At 42.0% G+C, this 20,627-nt stretch overlaps 1 protein-coding gene and 1 long non-coding RNA gene across 4 annotated transcripts in view; one reads left to right on the top strand and one right to left on the bottom strand.

Annotated features, from left to right (window-relative positions):
* LOC132425725 (uncharacterized) overlaps positions 1–20,627 on the top strand; it is a 211,695-nt gene that overhangs the window by 127,216 nt on the left and 63,852 nt on the right. The window contains exon 4 of the long non-coding RNA XR_011246458.1: positions 17,070–17,278. This is a non-coding gene — a long non-coding RNA (uncharacterized lncRNA). The remainder of the gene's footprint in view (positions 1–17,069; positions 17,279–20,627) is intronic.
* Positions 6,700–17,769, bottom strand: MEPE (matrix extracellular phosphoglycoprotein). 3 transcript variants are annotated; one of them, XM_060011959.1, is made up of 4 exons: positions 17,716–17,769; positions 14,128–14,181; positions 13,081–13,173; positions 6,700–8,163 (listed from the first exon to the last, which is right to left on the bottom strand). In XM_060011959.1, the coding sequence occupies exons 1-4, from the start codon at positions 17,767–17,769 to the stop codon at positions 6,700–6,702; spliced, it is 1,665 nt and encodes a 554-aa protein (XP_059867942.1). The 3 variants fall into 3 exon arrangements, with proteins under 3 accessions (XP_059867942.1, XP_059867943.1, XP_059867944.1); XM_060011960.1 differs by having other exon boundaries at positions 6,700–8,160; XM_060011961.1 differs by lacking the exon at positions 13,081–13,173.

The following is a 20,627-nucleotide window of genomic DNA, read 5'->3' as shown; positions in this document are numbered from 1 at the left end:
TCTTGTCTTCCTGGTGGGCAGGACCACATCCAGTGGTGTGTTTTGGGGTGTCTGTGGCCTTATTATGATTTTAGGCAGCCTCTCTGCTAATGGGTGGGGTTGTGCTCCTGTCTTGCTAGTTGCTTGGCATAGGGTGTCCAGCACGGTAGCTTGCTGTTCATTGAGTGGAGCTGGGTCTTGACATTGAGATGGAGATCTCTGGGAGATTTCCGCTCTTTGATATTATGTGGAGCTGGGAGGTCTCTTGTGGACCAATGTCCTGAACTTGGTTCTGCCACCACAGAGGCACAGCCCTGATGCCTGGCTGGAGTACCAAGAGCCTGTCATCCACACGGCTCAGAATAAAAGGGAGAAAAAAAAGAAAGAAAGAAAGAAGATAAAATAAAATATAGTTATTAAAATAAAAAATAATTATTGAAAAAAATTTTTAATAATTAAAAAAAGAAGAAAGAAAGAAGGAAAGAAAGAAGAGAGCAACCAAACCAAAAAACAAATCCACCATGATAACAAGCGTTAAAAACTATACTAAAAAAAAAAAAAGAAACAGACGGACAGAACCCTAGGACAAATGCTAAAAGCAAAGCTATACACACAAAATCACACACAGAAGCATACACGTACACACTCAGAAAAAGAGAAAAATGGAAAAAAATATATATCTTTGCTCTCGAAGTCCTCCTCCGCTATTTGGGATGATTCATTGTCTATTCAGGTATTCCACCGATGCAGGTACATCAAGTTGATTGTGGAGATTTAATCCGCTGCTCCTGAGGCTGCTGGGAGAGATTTCCCTTTCTCTTCTTTGTTCGCACAGCTCCTGGGGCTCAGCTTTGGATTTGGACCCACCATTGCGTGTAGGTTGCCGGAGGGTGTCTGTTCTTCGCTCAGAGAGGACGGGGTTAAAGGAGCAGCTGCTTCGGGGGCTCTGGCTCACTCAGGCCGGGGAGAGGGAGGGGTACAGAGGCGGGGCGAGCCTTCGCCGGCAGACGCCGGCGTGATGTTGCACCAGCCGGAGGCACGCTGTGCGTTCTCCCGGGGAAGTTGTCCCTGGATCCCGGGACCCTGGCAGTGGCGGGCTGCACAGGCTCCCCGGAAGGGGGGTGTGGACAGTGACCTGTGCTCGCACACAGGCTTCTTGGTGGTGGCAGCAGCAGCAGCAGCGTCTCAAGCCCGTCTCTGGGGTCCGCGCTTTTAGCCGCGGCTCGCGCCCGTCTCTGGAGCTCCTTTAAGAGGCGGTCTTAATTCCCTCTCCTCTCGCACCAGGAAACAAAGAGGGAAGGAAAAGTCTCTTGCCTCTTCGGCAGGTCCAGACTTTTCCCCAGACTCCTTCCCGGCCAGCCGTGGCGCACTAACCCCTAAAGGCTGTGTTCACGCTGCCAACCGCAGTCCTCTCCCCGCGCTCCGACTGAAGCCTGAGCCGCCGCTCTCAGCCCCGCCTGCCCCGGCGGGTGAGCAGACAAGCCTCTCGGGCTGGTGAGTGCTGGTCGGCACCGATCCTCTGTGCGGGAATCTCCCCGCTTTGCCCTCCGCACCCCTGTTGCTGCGCTCTCCTCCGCGGCTTCCAAGCTCCCCCCTCCGCCACCTGCAGTCTCCGCCCGCGAAGGGGCTCGTGGTGTGTGGAAACCTTTCCTCCTTCACGGCTCCCTCCCAGAGGTGCAGGTCCCGTCCCTCTTCTTTTGTTTCTGTTTTTTCTTTTTTCTTTTCCCTACCCAGTTACGTGGGGAGTTTCTTGCCTTTTGGGAGGTCTGAGGTCTTCTGCCAGCGTTCAGTAGGTGTTCTGTAGGGCTTGTTCCACATGTAGATGTATTTCAGGGGAGGAAGGTGATGTCCACGTCTCACTCCTCCGCCATCTTGAAGCTCCCCCTGAAGTTGTTTTTGAAACGCAGGCTTCATAGTGTCTTAAAAACTAATGCATCTTGAGTGTCTACTTGGTTGAAAATGGGTCCTAATAAGACTGAGTGAGAGGGACTTCCCTGGTGGCGTAGTGGTTAAGAATCTGCCTGCCAATTCAGGGGACATGTGTTCGAGCCCTGGTCCAGGAAGATCCCACGTGCTGTGGAGCAACTAAGCCCGTATGCCACAACTACTGAGCCTGCGCTCTAGAGCCAGACATCCACAACTACTGACCCCGTGTGCCACAGCTACTGAAGCCCATGTGCCTAGAGCCCATGCTCTGCAACAAGAGAGGCCAGTGTGATGAGAAGCCCGCGCACTGTAACAAAGAGTAGCCCCCGCTTGCTGCAACTAGAGAAAGCTCACGTGCATCAACGAAGACCCAATGCATCCAAAAATAAATAAATAAAAGTAAATAAATAAATTTATATATATAAAAAAAGACTGAGTGAGGAGACAAGGTTGTTTCTTATGGATTATAGCAGTTGCCCTTAAGTTGTCCCTACATCCAGTCTTCTGCCTTCCAACTCCCCCTACCCAGTCTTTCTTAAGCTCTAAAATATATATAGTATAATTTAAAGTCATTGACTATCAAGCCCTCGTTTGCCCGTTAGAGCTCACTGTCAGCAGCCCTTCTGCATGCGTAATACCTCCAGGAAAATGGATTTTACGAATCTTTGCTCTTTCCTTCAGCTAGAGTTCATCTCTTTCCTCAGAACCCCTATAATCACTTTATGTTTCTATTATTGAACTTACCACAATCTGCCTTGTATCTTTTCTATCCCTTTCTTCTTGATTAAATTACAGTCTTAATAAGAGCCAAGAGCATCTCTTTTCTTCTGACCCCCATGTAGTTTTGTAAAATGTGGTCCTTCAGTAAATGCTCTTCAACTGACCTGAATGTTATATCAAACAGGATCAGGTATCTTGACTGGCTGGAGTTGCCAAGAACAGTTTAATTAGGGCTACAAAATCAAGGTAGATATTTACAAGCTGAGAAATCTAAAACAGTGAGGTTGGAGAGAGTAGCAGATGCGGAAATAAATTCCATAGCCTGGTGTGATCTTTTCTTTTTGGGCACAAGGTGGCAGACAGTGCCCACTTCAGTAACTGCATGCAAGGCAGCTTAGTGAGGCAGAAATTTCCTGCCCTTGTTTGGAAATCTGTGTTTACTTAAAAATAAAAAAAATAAAAAAAAGTGAAGCTAGTGCAGCTTGATGGCTGAAACCTGGGTTTGGATGAAGCACAGACCCACTATCTGACTGCAGGCTGTGCTCCCGGATCTCTGGTCCTTCTGTTTGGGACTCACCCCTCCATCATCCCTTAGCAATGTATCGTGGATATTGAAACATTTAGAGTTTCCCTTAAATGGATGAAGAAAATCAAACGTTGTCAGTGTTTTGAATAAATATGCATGAACACTGAGGCTTGGAAGGAGGAAACAAAACCTGACCAGAGAATTGAAATGTACAGTTTCCACACTAGGTAGCAGACTAGGACAGACAATCTTCGGAAGGTCCCACCTATAATCACCCAAAGAAAACATTAGTTTTTCTCTGTCAGCTCATTTTTTTGTCTTTACAACAGCAAGTATTTTTCATGTGATCAGACCTTTCACATGTAAAGGTCTGATACAATCTAGATATAACTAGCAGGTTGATTTCAATTCATTTATCTGTGATTTAAATGCTAATATAGTTTTCTTCACTTCATTAGTTGCCTTCAGTTGTATGTGTGTGTGAGTGTGTGCACCAAAACTGTCTTTTAAGAAAGCAAAGTACCTGTACTAGGAATAGTTTATTTGGGAATTCTGATTGTGACTAATTTATTAGGTGATATGTTAAGTCTTGCTATTGATACTGGTTTCTGTTATACCCAGGAGATGGAGAAGAACTGAGGGGGGAAAAGTATTCCTTGTGTGCAGGTTCTAAGAAGCATTTCTTTCAGGTTCTCTCTCTTTAGAGATATATGTGTATGTGTGTATATATATATATATATATATACACACACACACATACATATATATGCTTACATATTCATATATGTGCATAAATATATACATACACTCTCCATGTGTATGTCTATATATACATACATTCATATATATAATGTATATTATGTATTATGTCTGTCTGTGTGACAAACATATGGTAGTACAGTGAGTGTTTAAGAGCAGAGACACTGGAGCTTGACTGCCTGGATACAAATCCTAGCTTACTAGTTGGATCATTTTCTAACAGTTCTATGCCTCAGTTTTCTCATCTGTAAATGGGGATAATAATACTACTTGTGTAATAGGGTGGCTGTGCAGATTAGAGGATGTAACAGAGCATGGCACATGTTAGCCATTGTTATTTGAGTGTAACTGATTTATTCCGTAGCTTATACTACAGCTTTTATTTAGTAAAAAAAAAAAAAAAAAAAGTGTACCTTCTATCTACCCAATGTGGGAGTTTAGATTTTTTGAAAGCACCATAATGTGGTATTGACACTGACTTGTATTCATTTGTGTTATATAGATTATTCAACTCGATAATTAAGGTGCTGTACAGAAAGTGTCAGTCATGATTTCTATTTGGCAACTTTCGTCTCAAAGAGACAAGAGAAATAATATGCACCTTGATTATTGTATTCCCTATCTCTCTCTCTTTCTTCTTCTCTTAGCCCTTCTCCTTGAGAAGAATGTCAAAAATGGAGAGGTGTATTCATTAGGAATTCAACTCAGCTATCAGTAACCACCAAAGGAGCAGTTGCTTAACAAATCGAGAACTGTTGAAGGAAAGAAGCGGATGGGGCTGGTTGAGAGACATCTCTGTGATTCTTCTGTCCTTTTGTGTTAGAAAACCTACACTCCTCCTATCTCGTTTACTCTCACACTGCTATCACATTCACACTTCTGACACCAGATGTGTGGGGTCTTCTTCCCCACACCAAGTATGTCTGTGACCCTAGCTGGGTGTCCCCAAATTTAACTCAGTTCTGACACTACCCAGAGATAGTGTCCGATCCCACAGATTAGGGGCTCAGTCCTACAAGACTGTCTCCGTCCCCCACTTCAGATGCCAATGGCAAGTCCACGTTGTCACTTGTGCTTCCAACCTATTGCCTGTTGATTGGAGGTTCCCAATACGCCCTCCTTGGGTTCCATTACTTTGCTAGAGTGGCTCACATAAGTGAGGAAAACAGTTTATTACTGTTTACCAGTTTATTGTAAAGTGATATGATAAAAGATACAGATGAACACCCAGATGGAAGAGACGTGTAAGGCAAGTTCTGTGGGAAGGGATGCCGAGCTTTCATGCCCCCCTGGGTGAGCTGTTCTCCTATGATGTGTTCACACAACCTGGGCCCTCTCTGAACTCCACATTTTGGGGATTTTTATGGAGGTTTCATGGCATAGGCATAATCAACTATAAACTTCATTTCCAGCCCCTCTCCCCTCTCTGCAGAATAGGGGGTAGGGTTGAAAATTTCAAGCTTCTAATCGTGGCTGGGTCTTTCTGGTGCCCACTCAGAGGCACCTCATTAGAACAAAAGACACTGCTAACACCCAGGAGATCCAAAGGGATTTAGGAACTCTGTGTCAGGAACTGGGGTCAACGACCAAATATTAGAACAAAAGATGGTCCTAGTGCTCTTATCACTTAAGAAATTACAAGGGTTTTAGGAGTTCTGTGCCAGGAACTGGGAACAGATACATGTGTGTGTGTGTGTGTGTGTGTGTGTGTATACACACACACACACACATATATATATATATATTTTTTTCCCTATTATCTCACGCCCTTCCTTCATGGTCACAGAATGGCTGCTGCACCTCCAGGCATCATGTTGATGTTAAGCAAAGAAGAATAGGGTAAGAAAAAAAGGACAGGTGGTATTAACTGTATACACTCTCTTACCAAGAAGACAAAAAGCCTTCCAGAACTCCACTCCTCTCTCTGACCAGGAGACTTAGGGTTAATTTCCAGAATGGTATCACAAGGCTATTAGCTGGAAAAGCATCTACGCTAAAAGCCAGAAAAAAGAAATAGGGCTGAGATGATTTGGAATCAGCCGATGAGTAATATCTGCCAAAGCAAGTTTTTGTCCTGGTTTTGCACTTGTGCTTCTCCTTCTCAAATTCTCCCTGTTGCCCTCCCTCCACCCCATTCACCTCTTTGTCTAGAATGAGGTAGAACTGAGAAAAGTGATAACCTGGAGAGTTGCTTCAGGAAATAAAGACTTGCTTTACTAGAAGTTATAAACGTGCAACAGAGGAAAGAGCATAGAAGGACATGACGCAGGATATCTTTATTAGAGCAGAAGCAAAAGGAACTACTGGCTGGAGCAGAGTGGGATGTAGGGAGGCTCTCAAGCTTTACCCAGTGGATTAATTTCATAGCACTGCCTTTGCCAGAGGCAGAACTAATCTTGTTGTGTCTGAAATGAAGCACCACAGACAGCAGACTTCCTTATAGATCATTTAATTACAGATTATCATATGAGAGAGATTGTTTTTCATGTCTACAGCGCAAACAACAAAGGAAGGGTTTTGTGACACAACCTATTTTTAAATGATATCTATTCAAATATTACCTATTCCATGAATCCTTAATGAATTCTTTTTCCTTAAAAAAGCATCATAACTTTGAATAGGATTTCATACTGTGACCGTCAAAATAGCAACAGTTCTCCCCGGGAGGCCAGGTCTCTTGGCTTATTCAATTCCTGGCTCTGTCCGTCTGGTCTGCTGTCAGGTGGCTCCCCTTTATACTGTTAAGTCACAGTTGACCAAGTATCAAATCTTTATCCTGCTGGGAATTTCTAGTCACCATCGCTGTCACTGGAGCTGCCACTGTCTGATGATTCACTACTGTCATGCTTTTTAGGGGGTCGAAACCTCCTCTTGGAATGGGGCTTTCTGTAACCCCAGGAACCTTTGCTTTGTGACACACCCTTGTTCTGCATAGAATTATTTCGTCTGTGGGGCACAGAATAATTTTTCCTGCTGTGTGTTATTACGGTCCCTTCATTATTGGGGCCATTATGGGAACCTATTTCATTTTTAATTTCATTATCAAGACCACGAGAAGGAATGAACTGGCCCTGACCTTTGCCCTTACTCGGAAATCTTTGTTTTTCATTTGAGGTCATTTGATTCCTTTTAGAATGTTCTGTATCTTTTCTACTACTACCTTTGCCATTTTTCGGAATTTCATTAGTACTTTCAGCTCCATCACTACCGCCATCTTCTCTTTTGTCTTCTGTGGGTGCGTGAGGGTAATGAAACTCTATTTCCCCTTGACGAGCATTTTGGCTGCCGCCATCCACTCTGCTTCCTTCTTCTCCAGAAAGTTTCTTAAAATCGGTGCTACCTATGATGTTGTTGCCCTCCACCAGGCTTACATCAGCAGCATTTGCCTTTTGGGCTGTTTCATCCCTGGTTCCAATGGTATTTCCACCATTCCCTTCTTTCTCTGGGATCTCATTATAACCTGGTCCTCTCACATCAGGATTAATGGTCTCAGCTTCACTTGGGCTGGAAAACTCTGTTTGAATATCTGTACCTTCTCGGTCAGGACGAATAGCATCTCCTTTACCAGAAATGTCCTTAAAAGGTGGACCATCTCCACTGAAAGGAGAGCTACTGTCTTCCTGCCCTTGGAGATCTGGATAACCACTGCCTTCAAAATCACTGGAGACCTGTTTGGCTTTGGGGAGCTGTTTTAGACAGTCCATGTTGTGTTGGATACGGTGGGTACTTTTGCTTTTTACTGGAATATTCTGGGCTTGGGAATCTCTTTGATGATTCTTCTTAATTCTTGAGGGGGCTTTAGCATAATTGGCACCTGCTGGAACTTTGCTTAAAACATTCCGGGCTTTGTTCTCTTTGTTTTCTTCCCTCAAGAGTTCAGTCACAGCCCCTGGCTCCATTATGTGGTGCATGTTATTTCTGATGAGAGCTTTGCCGTATTCTTCTTGGTCATGTAGCTTGCTAAGGGCATTGTCTCCATCCTCAGTCCCACGACTCCCAGTCGATTCAGGATAAATGGACGTCTTCAGGTCATTGTGGGCATTTTCTTTGTTACTAATCCTGTAGTCTTTATTCATTGTCTGTCTATCTTCCAGAAGATTTTGAGATTTAGTGCTTTTGTTATTTTCATTGGTTCCAGGGAGGGACACGTCTTTCTCTTTTTCTTGGACAATGTTTTCTTGAGGCACTGGCTCTTGATGTCTTCTCTGGCCAGAATGGGGAAGAGCAATATTGTCTTTGTTCTTTTCTTCCTGCTAAAGTGTAATTTTCAACATAAAGTGGTTATTTTATGTTAAACTTTTAAAATTTAATAATTCTTAGGCAATAATAATAAATTTTAAAACCCTGCCAGATACTTAATAAAAAGAGTCTTTTAACTCAATAGAGATTTGTTGGTAGAGATAATTCTGGAACGGCCAAAGCAGGTTTCACGGAAAAAGAAGGATGAGAAAGGCTTGAAGAGTGGGTAAGATTCAAATACATGTAAGGAAAATGGTGAGAACATCTTAAGAGTAAGTGGTATATTCACATATTTGGAAACAGGAAACATTTGAAAGATAATATGAATAACATTATAAGGCTGGAGTAGAGAAATCCTAAGAGAATAATACAGAAGAGAATCCAAATAAGAGAAATAAGTTTGGAAATATAGATTAGGGCCTGATTTTAAAGGAGGACCTGATTTTAAAGAGGACAGTGTGGTCCTCATCTCGTGACTAGTGACACATTGCAAGTGAAATGAAGTTCGTCTTTCAAACATGATTTTTCTTGCTCTCATTCTCTCTCTCTCTCTCTCCCTCCCCCCCACTCCCATTCTCTCTCTTTGCTTTCACCCTGGTCTTCAAAGGTATAAATCTTTTCCTCTTCTCTTTTTTCTCAACAGAAAATATACAAATAGAAGAATCTAGGTTCTGACATCCAAAGAAAATATTTTGCAGCAGGTGTTGGCCACCCTAGCTGTTGTCTGAAAAAGGATTCATTAATTTTATTTTTTTCCCTCTTTTGTCATGTAATAAACCAGATTTGATAGTCTGGGTCAGTAGTTCTCAAATTTAGCATTTCTCGTAACTATTCTGAAGGCTTACTAAAATGAAGACTGTTGGACCCAATGGCCAGAGTTTCTGATTCAGTGGGCTTGGGGTGGGGCTCTGGAATCTGCATGTATGACAAGTTCCCAGCTAATGCTGGTGCTGCTGGTCTGCGACCACCTTTGGAGAACCACTCTTCTGGATCCTAAGTTTAAGTAATGAGGTCCGGATGAGAAAAGTCCCTGAGACAATAATGGGATGAAAAAGAGAAAGTGGAGAAGAAGGGTAGAGTGTTTATGCCTGTATCTCAATTTGTCCTTTTTTTTGTGGGGGAAGGTCTGTAAAATGCTGCTTCATAGGCTGCACCTTACCAACTCGAGGTACAGCCAAGGTGCAAGAAGCTTGAACAATGTGGTCAAGAAGAAGGAGGGGCTGAGATTGCTTTTGCCCACAGCACTCACTGTTTCTCTGTGGCACAGGCTAGATATGGAAGCATCTGAGAATGGTTAGGAGCTTTCCAGAGGGAGTGATGTGGCTCTAGAAGGAGCAAAGTCGATGGAGCATATATACTAGGAACAAATGTGAGTCATACGCGAACAAAGAGGGGTCTACATTGTCCGTGAGAGCCAGGAGAGCCTGAATCAGCGCTGCCCCAAGGCTGTACTGTTTGGTCCTAAGCTACTGTAGCCAGTGGCTTCATCTTAGGGCACCAGCAGGGCAAGCAGTACGCAAGGGGTCGAGCAACATTGTCCCGTCCATGTCCGAGGAGCCCACGTCTTCCTCTCCACTGTGGCTTGAGCCGTGTGTGTGCATATGGTATATGGTATATGCTGGACGGTGTAGGCCACCCCCAACTCCCTCACGTGCTTGCACGCCGTCTTAGGGGAAGAAGGAGCATCTGAGCATTTTTATCCAAAAGGGACTGAAGGGCTTCCTTAAAGAAGTATTTCCATGAGTAGATAACCTTAAGTTTAAACAGGTTGAATTTAAATTAATTTCTGCACACTCCCTACCCTTTCATTAGCCCACGGGTAGGAGCTCTTGAGCAACAGAACAATTATAGACAGAATAAATACCATACTTTCTCTCCACCACAGACCTGTAGGGTGAGCTGAAATTTACAACACCGCTACATAGACCTCTGAACTGGCGGGTAACATGAGATCAAAATAAGAGATATTTCTTGAGGAACTGGGACACGTAAGAAGTTGGGCTGGGCGCTACATGTTCTGAGCAATACCTGATGATTTATTGAATGGCAGAGGCAGCAGTCCTGCAGGGGTGTGGAGGGTGGGCGTGAGGTGCTGTGACAGAGACCTTGTATTCAGTCAGGGTCTGCACAGACAGAGGGTCAGAGCTTTGTAGAACCTGGGACTGCAGGCATAAGAATTTGGTTTTATTTTGCAAGGGATGAAGAGCTAGTGAAAGTGCATGATCAAGAGATTAACAAAATAAAAATCAGAGGTTTAGGAGGAATTGTGGTAAGAAAGGACAGTCAGGAGGATGCTGCAGTGTCCAGGAATGAGATGTAATCGCTTGGATTAGGACTATGCCAAAGAAAAATGTCACAAAGAAAAACCACCTACTGGTGCCCAAATAGAAGAAGGGTTAATACCTAGAACGTTGACATGAAAAAGTGAAGACAAGAGAAAAAGATAGCTTTAATATTAGACATGTTGACGTCGATGGGATATAGAACCTAAGCTCAAAAAGCAACATCCAGTTAGAGACTGAATTGGGTGTCACAGCCTCCCAGCCCACGTCCTTTCCAGTTTCTATGACCTGTGGTCAGCTTGAACATCCTTGAACATTTTATGAGCTAATTGCTTGTTACTTTTCATGTCAGATCTTTTCATTTATGGATATGCTAATTTTTTCAAGTTTTTTTAAACCTGCAGCTAGTAACTAGTATCCCTTTTTTTCCTGATGCAGCAGTCCTTAAGGTTATTTCCTCTTTCACATAAAACCCTTCCAGGAAAGTCCAAGTTTTCTCCATATTCACTGGATGCTTTCTCTTCTCCAGGTTGACATGTGCAGAGGCTCTTATTAGGTCACTATGTTCAGATCCATCCTCAAATAGGAGTACTGTTCTACTTGGAAGACTGCCTGCTTTTATACATAAATCTTATTAATGTTGGAAGCTGTGGGGAATTGTTGACTCAGCTCACACTTGAACCTCAAGATAAAAATGGTTTACAGAAGTACCCTCTGTTCTTACAAAGCTGGCTCACATGCAGTATACAAAAGTTCCAAAGTGTAGTATTTTTTTTTTTTTTTTTTGCGGTATGCGGGCCTCTCACTGTTGTGGCCTCTCCCGTCGCGGAGCACAGGCTCCGGACACGCAGGCTCAGCGGCCATGGCTCACGGGCCCAGCCGCTCCGCGGCATGTGGGATCCTCCCGGACCGGGGCATGAACCTGTGTCCCCTGTATCGGCAGGCAGACTCTCAACCACTGCGCCACCAGGGAAGCCCCAAAGTGTAGTATTTTTAAGATATAATTTGAAATGACTTATTTGGGAGGAGTTATCATTATTCACTAATCTTTTATATTGGCAGGTATATTCTGAAAATAGATAAGGTTTTCTCATGAGGAAAAGTATAATAGAAAAAAACGTTAGAGTGAATTATTTCTGAATAAAAAGTATTTTAAACATTTAACCTATTTTAAGGCATTCCATCTGGGAAATTTTTACACAGACATTTGTATTTTCCTTTGCAAGTAAGTTCATTTGCTCACTGCTAATATACACTTTTGAGTTAAACAAGTGCATTATAATAATCCCTTCTTAATTTTTTCCCCTCCCTGTTCTGAAGTGGGAAGTTTTGTTTTATATTTGGTGTTTTTACTGCTTTTAAAACAGTAACGTGTACACTAATGGTGTACCTTTCTTTAAAGACTGAAGAGTTTTTATAAGTAAAACATGAAACAACTTTTAAATTGTGATGGTCGATCATTTTTGCACTGCTTATGTTAAATGACTTCCTGTGGCACCGTTTCCTGTATGATGGTCGTACAGTCAGTTAGCTGATCTGCTTTTCTGTCTCCATGCCTTACCTCATATTATTCTTTTCATGGAGAACAGTCTCTCCCACACAAATGTTTGCTCAAACCCTACTCATCCTCCAAGGTCCAGTTCGCTTATTTCCATTACGTAGCTTTTCCTGAACACCACACTAGGAACTAAGCTTTTCTACTCCAAGCCCTGAAGCATGATTTTTCGGGTACCACTCACATAGCACTTTGCACATTCTGTCTCGGGTTACAATAATTTTTGTAAGCACCTTTTGTTTCTTTTCTAACTCTAAAATCCTGTAGAGAAAGAGTTAAGTTTTCTCAATCATTTTATCTCTCATAATATCTTGCACAATAGGAAGCTCTCAGCATGGATTTGTTACAACCAATAAGTTTAAAAGGCAGCTAGCTTTAGAGGTGCTAAGTCTTCGAGATGCGTATAAAGAATATTGAGCAGAACAGAATAACATTCTGAAGGGAAGCTACTACTTTCATGGGGAATGAGGCCAGATTTGAAGAAAGTAAATAGTCCTTTTGCTGATGGCATTTTAAACTGTTTCTAGCTCTGTGGCCAGTGAGTCTGCAAGAAAGGACTGAGTGAAAAGAATTATTGTTTTATTCCAGTGACAATGCCCTTATTCTTTCTCTTCCAAGCATTCTGACACAGATGGCATCATCTGTGGAATGAATTTAAGGGACACTAAAATGTGCCACTTTTTAGGCCAAAATGATTTCTTTCTAATCCGTTCCCCCCTGCCCCATTAGAGCATATGGTAGAATATGTCCAGAAAACCTCCTTACAAAGGATCAAACTTTATTCAGAAGCAATAACATGAAAAACTCAATGGGTGTCCAGTATCCACCAGCACCACATCTGCTGTGGCAGGTCCTGAAGCAGGGCAGGGTTTGGGCCAGGGCATGCGGTAGCCCATCTGTGTCAGAAAGACACTGGGACACAGAGTTCCATAGCAGAGATGCTCCAGGAGCCTGGGACCGTGGGAAGAATATAAAGGCACCAGCTGTAGACAGAAACCCCAGAGAAGGCAAAAGTCAACTTTGTCTTCCCTACAGTTTCGCCTAATGTTTGTCCAGAGTTTGGATCATGATAAAATCACTAGGATTCTGCTTACCTTCACATCAGTTTGATTTTTCCTCCCAGACGAGGTATAAACAAACTTAAAAAGATAATACCCATGTTTCTCGTGGTGGCCCTTGTATGTTATCTACAAAACACAACATTATATTAAGGTGGGTTTATCTCTTACGAAGAAGTTTTCTGGCTCTCTTTTTGATAGTACAAGGTATTTTTAACTTGGGTCAAGTCTATTTCTGCATCTAACAAGTGGTGGTACATCTGATAACCGCAGGACGGCGTGTGTCAGCGAGCTCCTGAAGAGAGCAGCTTGTTCCTTTCTTTTCTATCTCTAAGTCTGTTTTCCCTGAGGACGACTGTCAAACAGTTCTCTCCCCCAGGGTGTATCAATCTTATTACCAAATTTCAATGGAAATGGAGCACTTGGACATATTTTCAGGTAGGAGGAGGCAGAGGGACGAGGTGAAAGGCAGATTTTACAGTATTCATGCTGATGGCAAATTGGCAAAACTCCCAGCATGAACATTCAGGCTCCCAAGCTTGTGGTTTTTGCCTTTGCAGTTTTCAGCTGAGATAAAGAGCGGAAGATTGTTAGTTTTTAGAACAGAATTTTCTGAGACTGCAAGAAGAAACCATGGTAGGCAGAAGTAAGTTGCAATTTGGTGACACGAAAAGCTGAAGGTACTTATTTAACTTTCTGGTTGCATCTGGAAAACTAACTCCATGTACATGCAATTTCCCCATGAAGACTTGTTAACTCACTTCCCTTTGTTTTCTCCCTCATTTATCTCTCTGTTCTCACGTACATGTGTGGGAAAATATTGTTTGCTAATAACAATATCCCAGAACTTTTATTCATCCCTCTGAAGGAAGAAATCATTGAAGAGAAAGAATTCCCATTCAGAAGGCTTTTCTCTTTTCTACCACACATTGTGTGAATTAAAGTGCCAAAATTATGCTGTATAATTTTTCCATTTCCATTCTAGGTACACAAGAATATTTTGACAGTTAAAAATTTCCTCTTATTGACTTTTCTCTTTACAGAGTTGGAAGGGGTGTATTTGAGAAGAATAATTCTGTTTACCCTCTGTTCTTCCACAGAGTCTTGCTTCATTTTCTCAGCCTGTGGTTGCAATGTCTGAAAGGAAACAAGAAATAAAACTTCACTAAACACTTCTTTCTTTCATTTCTTCAAACAGTGAATGTTTCCTTTCTTATTCTCTCACTGGGGCGTATTATTCAATGTGGAAAATCATTCTGACTCAAAGACGGTGGGCACACATCACATTTGTTTCTGTATTGAAGGAGGATGCCGACCTTCCTCCCCCGGGGGGAGATAGTGCCGGCTCCACTGCGGAACCACGTTCAAGTGTGGGAGAACAGCTGAGTTGGGAGGGGTGGCACTCCAGGTGAAAAAGCTTGGATGTCATTGGTATCCACTGAAAAAGCTTTCCCTGGCACACTGGGAGTGTTTAGTATCAGTGAACCAAAATCAGAGTTGAGTGATGTGGATTGCATGTGCGTTGATTGTATAAGTTCAGTCATTGCTATTCCAGTTAAGGTAAGATGGTCCAGCAAGAGTGAAACCATAGCCCTGCACCTAAGGGGAAGGAAACCACCTGAGGATGGCGCTGCATTGTTGCCAGTTACCTGGGCAGTTTTTTCTTTCAGGAAAAGGGAAAATGACATTTTGAAAGGTTGTGTATTATAGAATGTGAGAATGACACTATAAACCATTAAACTTTCCATTACTTCCACTATTAAAAGTCCAGAATTTTACCTAACATCAAAACCAAGAAAATTACTTCTTTTTTTTTTTTTTTTTTTGCGGTACGCGGGCCTCTCACTGTTGTGGCCTCTCCCGTTGCGGAGCACAGGCTCCGGACGCGCAGGCTCAGTGGCCATGGCTTACGTGCCCAGCCGCTCCACGGCACGTGGGATCTTCCCGGACCGGGGCACGAACCCGCGTCCGCTGCATCGGCAGGCGGACTCTCAACCACTGCGCCACCAGGGAAGCCCTAGAAGATGACTTGTTTTCAATTCCACAATAATTTTTCTCCCCTAACTGCATATTTTATAATTCTACCCTTTATTGCCCTCTGCTGATGTCGGTTCTTGTGTGATCTTGTGCATATAAATTTAGAGCATTGCATAACTCCTCAGAAATATCAAAACAGTTAAAATAGTTCTGGAAATGGGGGTATAGGAAAGAGAAAATATAAAAAACGAGATGGGTAGATATTAAGCAAAAGAGAGAAATGACAGTTTGGGGTATTCGGTATTTTCTTACAGAACGCACACACAACATGTATTAAAAACATACTTGATGGTATGTTTAATACAGTTCACGATAATAAATCATGAACTTACCACAAGGTAACATAACAAAGTCTTTATAGTCTAATTGCATATCAATGAATATTAATTGAATTGCATGGCCCAACAATCATCTTTTATATTCTTGCACTTAAAGTTTTGTTTTTTAAGGAAACAACAATGTCACCCTTAAATATGTCTTTTTGACATAAAAATTATTCTGAACTGAAGGCAATTAAGAAGTAGAACATGTGGAAAAACCTTCCCCTTTTCTGCCTAAAGGCAGGAAGTAAATTCTCCTTTTACTAGAGACAAACTCTTATCAGTCCAGAGATGGCACAGAAGAATCTGCAAACAAATCTTGTTAAACTAATCCTAATCTTCCTAGTTAGGGGAGAGAAGTACTCCGCAGTCCTACTTGGACTTCCCCTAGCCCCTTTATCTTGCCAATTCTTCACAAATGTATTGTTTCTTTGTCTAAAAGGTATAAAAGCTTCCTGCTCTGGTCACTTCTTTGGGTCCTCATTCTCTTGTGAAGGGCTTTCATGTACATGTAAAACTTTAATAAAATTTGTGTGCTCTTCTCCTATTAATCTGCCTTTCTCAGTTGAATTTTCAAACCCAGCCAGGGACCCAAAGAGGGTTGACGAAAACCTTTTCCTCCCCTCGAGTTTGAATTTTGATTATGATTCCAGAACATATGTAAGTGGCTTAGTACATACTAATTTCTGATACCACCATCTGTCATTAAGTACTTTAGATAATTACTCAGATAGAATCCATATCTGAAAGAAAACATTACAGTTAGCCCTTCGTCATTCCAAGTTTGTCTCTGTGTCCTTGCCGAACCTTTTTAATTTGAAATCTGCCCCCCTCCTTCCCCGCCCGCCACCCTTCACACCCACTTGGCAGCTCTCCTGCCCTTGAACGTGGCCCTGAAATGGAGACGGCATTGTTTCCCTCGGTCGAAGAAGACTGGCATCCTCTCTCTCTCTTTTTTTTTTTGCTGTACGCGGGCCTCTCACTGTTGTGGCCTCTCCCGTTGCGGAGCACAGGCTCCGGATGCGCAGGCTCAGCGGCCATGGCTCACGGGCCCAGCCGCTCCGCGGCATGTGGGATCTTCCCGGACCGGGGCACGAACCCGTGTCCCCTGCATCGGCAGGCGGACTCTCAACCACTGCGCCACCGGGGAAGCCAGGCATCCTCTCTTGGCCGGTGGTCACTGGGTTGGTGTTGACACAGCACATTTCTTGGAAGATGGTCGGAGATGCCACTGCAGCTGTTCTTCGGAACGTGGTGCTCAAAACAGGCTCGTCCTCGGCTGGTGGGATGAGCTGGGTCAGCGGGGCCCACGCCATCCTCCTTATGCCTAAGCCCGTGCCTCTGTGGCCCCGACTGAGCAAAGTCAGTCGTGTGCATCGGGCCTGGCAGATGTCTATTTTAAGCAGTATGTCCCCTAGAGGACTGCTAGAGCATGTGTGCTGAAAGGGGACACGCCTTTCTCAGCTCCGGCTCTCCTCGCCGGTTGGCACAGCTCGTGCCCGTCAGTGCATTTCCCAGTTGGTTGCCCACTCGCTCAGGACCTATGTGTAAGTTCTTCTGACAACAGAATGACCACTCGCTTCCACGCTTTTCCAACTGAAAAGGTTACTCCGAGAAGTTAGGATGTTTTCCAGACACTATCTAATTAGCACTGTGTCTCCTTTGCAGAAAATATCTGTAGCACTCAGCATTTTCACAAGATGACTTCGTCACATCCTGAGCACTCATCTGGGTGAATCAGAGGCAAGAGAAGACACAAAAGGAAATTGGAGCTTGATCTGGGTTAAGCTGAGGGGGACTTCTTCCCATCTTTAACCTCGCTGATGAAGACAAAATCACCAGCAGGATCTCCCAGTGTTGCAAGAACTACAGGAAAGGTCTGGTCCCTTCATGTTATCGTGTAGCTATAAAGTCTGGTTGCTTAGTCATGGAGCATTCAAGTCAAATTCTCTCCGTTTTTGGTAAAATATTGAGAAATTCTTTTGACAGGTTATAATTTGGATATATTTACTCACTAGCATTAGCTGATTGAAACACTGTGGCTGGCTATTGGTTTTCTCAAAAATATTTTCACTGGCATTTCTCCAAAGGCAACATGTAGCCATCTTGTAATTCTTCTCACATGTTCGTTGAGGGCTTCAATGTCTGGGTGACAGACATTTGTGTCAAGGGTTGGATGGGTCCTCTTTGTGTGGTACTTTATTGTAACTGAACAAGGTAAGTGCTACTAATTTCAAAAGACATCGCTTAAAAGAAAAATAGAAGAAGAGAGCAAGAGATTATATGATGCATAACTGAATCTGTAAATGCTTACTGGTGCTGCCAGGGTCAGACTGAAAAGGAGCAGTCCCAAACAGATGATTCGCATCTTTGAGAATCTCTGTAAAAAGACAATAATATTTTACCCTAAAGCATTGCCAGTTATGAACTGCAGCCATAATAATAAATAAAACAGAAAAGTCTATACAAACCTCCTTCCCCTTAGCACTCCATTTCCTCTTGTTTAAAAAAAACTACATATAATTTATATCCAAGTGTAGAAACTTTAATCTGAGCTTTCATATGTCTAATTATTCCAATGTGAAAATGAAAATTGTCCAATATTATGAAAACAATGAACTTGGATAGAAATGGAGTTCATAGACATATTTATTTGCTCTATTGTCAGCCCAAACTTTTCCCTTTTATCTTTAGAAAGAGACCATTTAATTGAATTATTTATATAATTCAGAATAACATTAAGCAAAGAGTCAATAAACTTTAAGGTAGATCAATAGAAATGATGTAATTTGAACAAGAGAGAGAAAAAAGGGTTTTTAAATGACCATTCTTTTCTTTCAGTCCTTTATAAATATATTCTACTTCCTCAGGGACCTGTGTGATGGTAGCAGTGGTCAACCCAGAATTCTATCTCTTAGAGAGGAAGTAAAGCAAAATTGTTAAGAAATAGGTTTTAAAGTTAGATCTGGGTTTGAGTTCTTGGCTCTGTTATTTAATAACCAAGGGACCCTGGGCAAGTCATTTAAACTCTCTAAACTTTGGTTACCTCATTTGTAAGATCTGAATAATACTTATACTTGTATCTGATGAAAAAATTCTTAGTTCTTTACACAGAGCCGGGCACATAGTAAGTGCTCAATAAAGGTTAGCTTTTGTCATTAAAAAAATAAACAGTTAAAAAAAAAAGAATAACATTAAGTTAGTATAGCAACTCATAACAGACTCTAAATGAATCTGCCAGGGTGGCAGGCTTTACTGTGAGGAATGAAATCTTGTTCACCACCAGCCCTGTGCCTGAATATATATCCTCGTACTCATTAGCAAGATATATGAGGTGGAAGCCACCTGTGGGCTGGAGACCAAACAATTTAGGTAATAGTTATATTAATAGCTAACATTATTGAAAACTAAAATGGGCCAAGCACTGTTCTAAAAATTTGACATATATTCAATTAATTGAGCTTCACAGTAACCCTGTGGAGTTAGGTGGCATTACTAGTCCTGTTTTACAGATTAGGAAACAGACACAAAGTCAAGTAACTTGTCCCAGAATTCCCAGGTGTTCAGGGGCAGAACTGGGATTAGCATCCAGCCAATGTAGCTCTAACGCCAGACTCTACAGCACCTTGAATAAGTTTCTTCTCTTTTATCTTATTACAGAAAAATCTACATGTAGTTGATGTAAAGCAAATCATAGTATTTTACTGGGATCCACAAAACGATGTTTAAAACACTAACATTTTCTTATGGATAAAGGTACCTGTTTATATGCTAAGAGGATCTAGTGAGTTCACTTAAGTCAAGTAGCCATTAGATTGAAAAAGAAAGTCAACATAATTTTGGATGACTGATCTGTTGGTTTTGATATTTAGTATTTTACTAACTACCACACAGACATATAGCAACCAATATGAGAAGTAAAAATTTACACCACTCTTTGATATTACTTGAGAGAAAAGTACTTTTAACAGGAAAAATAATCTAAATACTGTTGCAATCTTTAACCAGTTCAAGGTAATAGCTTTTATTTGGAGAAATAAATATAACTTTTAAATGTATTCTAAAATCCTGGGCTATTCTCTTCTAAATTAATACAATTTTAAGGACCTTAATCCTAGCTATAATTTAGCTTCCAAGCATTTTAGAGGTTAGGACAGTACAAGTCAAGTATCAAATGACAATGCTGATCACTAGAAATATCAGTACAGATGAGGTTTGAAAGTACAAGTCTGATCATATTATCCTTATTCTGTCCTATAAGCAAAGGTGTGGAGTAAAACTGAAGTCTTTGAGCTACTGTGGCGCTTGCTAATGTTGGTAGTCAAATCAGAGGGAAAGCTGCTACCAAGCCACCAAGTTCAGTCGATCATTTCTGGAGCTGGTAACACACTTTCTCTTTCTAAAACAAAGCACTACATAGTACACAGGTGTGCTCAGTAGAGAACACTTTCAATATGCATTCATTTTCAAAAGCCAGCTCCCTACCTGGACGGCACGCATCCTACAAATGGGAACTATGTTATAAAGTTGTTATCGAGAACATCAAGAGAGCCAAATTACCTGGGGGCCTTTGACCTTCAGAACACCCGGGTTCTTCTGCAGAATTAACGGTGTCTGGGCATTCTGCTGAAATTTAAAGTTTGTTAGAGTCCCCAGTGGCCAATCAGCACTGGCTCACTTAGCGCTAGCAAACAATTTGTTACCAGTGCCCACAGATAACCATAGGGGGCAAAGTCATTTTAATCTAAAAATGTTTTTGTGGTAGAAAGCTGCTATCAAATGTTCCAGAAAGTGGGATAAACAGAAAATATAAATACCTCAGCTTGGTGTATCGTGTTGTCAAATAATTAAAATTGATTTTAGAACTATTAACTAGGACTGGCTGAATAACTCACGAGTTTATAAATAGAAAACAGTGTAGCTATCCTCTTATGTCAAAAGCTTATAATTTCAACTGTGCCTGAAGGAACTTCAGCAACATTTAACAAAAGGGCATTGAGTGCCTATTATGTGACCAGCATTAGGGAAACAGCAGTGAATGAAACACAGGAAAAAAAAAAATCCCTGTCTTCGTGGAGTTTATAAGCTGGCAGGGAGACAGACAATAAATAAGATGAGTAAGTAAAAAATGTTATGTTAGGTAGTGACAGAGACTAAGTCTAAGAAGAAAAAGTGTTGCAGGGAGGGGACAATAACAAGCATTGAGAGTGGGGACATTGGGTTGAA

This window comes from Delphinus delphis, chromosome 5 (assembly GCF_949987515.2).
Source record: "Delphinus delphis chromosome 5, mDelDel1.2, whole genome shotgun sequence".
Lineage (NCBI taxonomy): Eukaryota > Metazoa > Chordata > Mammalia > Artiodactyla > Delphinidae > Delphinus > Delphinus delphis.
Note: the sequence above shows the minus strand (reverse complement) of the source record. Positions and strands in the feature narration are given on the sequence as shown.

Bases quoted from the DNA above. Each gene is read 5' to 3' on its own strand.
- MEPE (XM_060011959.1), bottom strand. From the start codon at position 17,769: ATGCGAATCATCTGTTTGGGACTGCTCCTTTTCAGTCTGACCCTGGCA. The intron at 13,174-14,127 runs GTAAACAGAATT...TGTGTTTTGTAG, and splicing joins ACTCTGTGGAAGAACAGAGG to ATAACATACAAGGGCCACCA. The intron at 8,164-13,080 runs GTAAGCAGAATC...ATTACACTTTAG, and splicing joins AAAATCAAACTGATGTGAAG to CAGGAAGAAAAGAACAAAGA.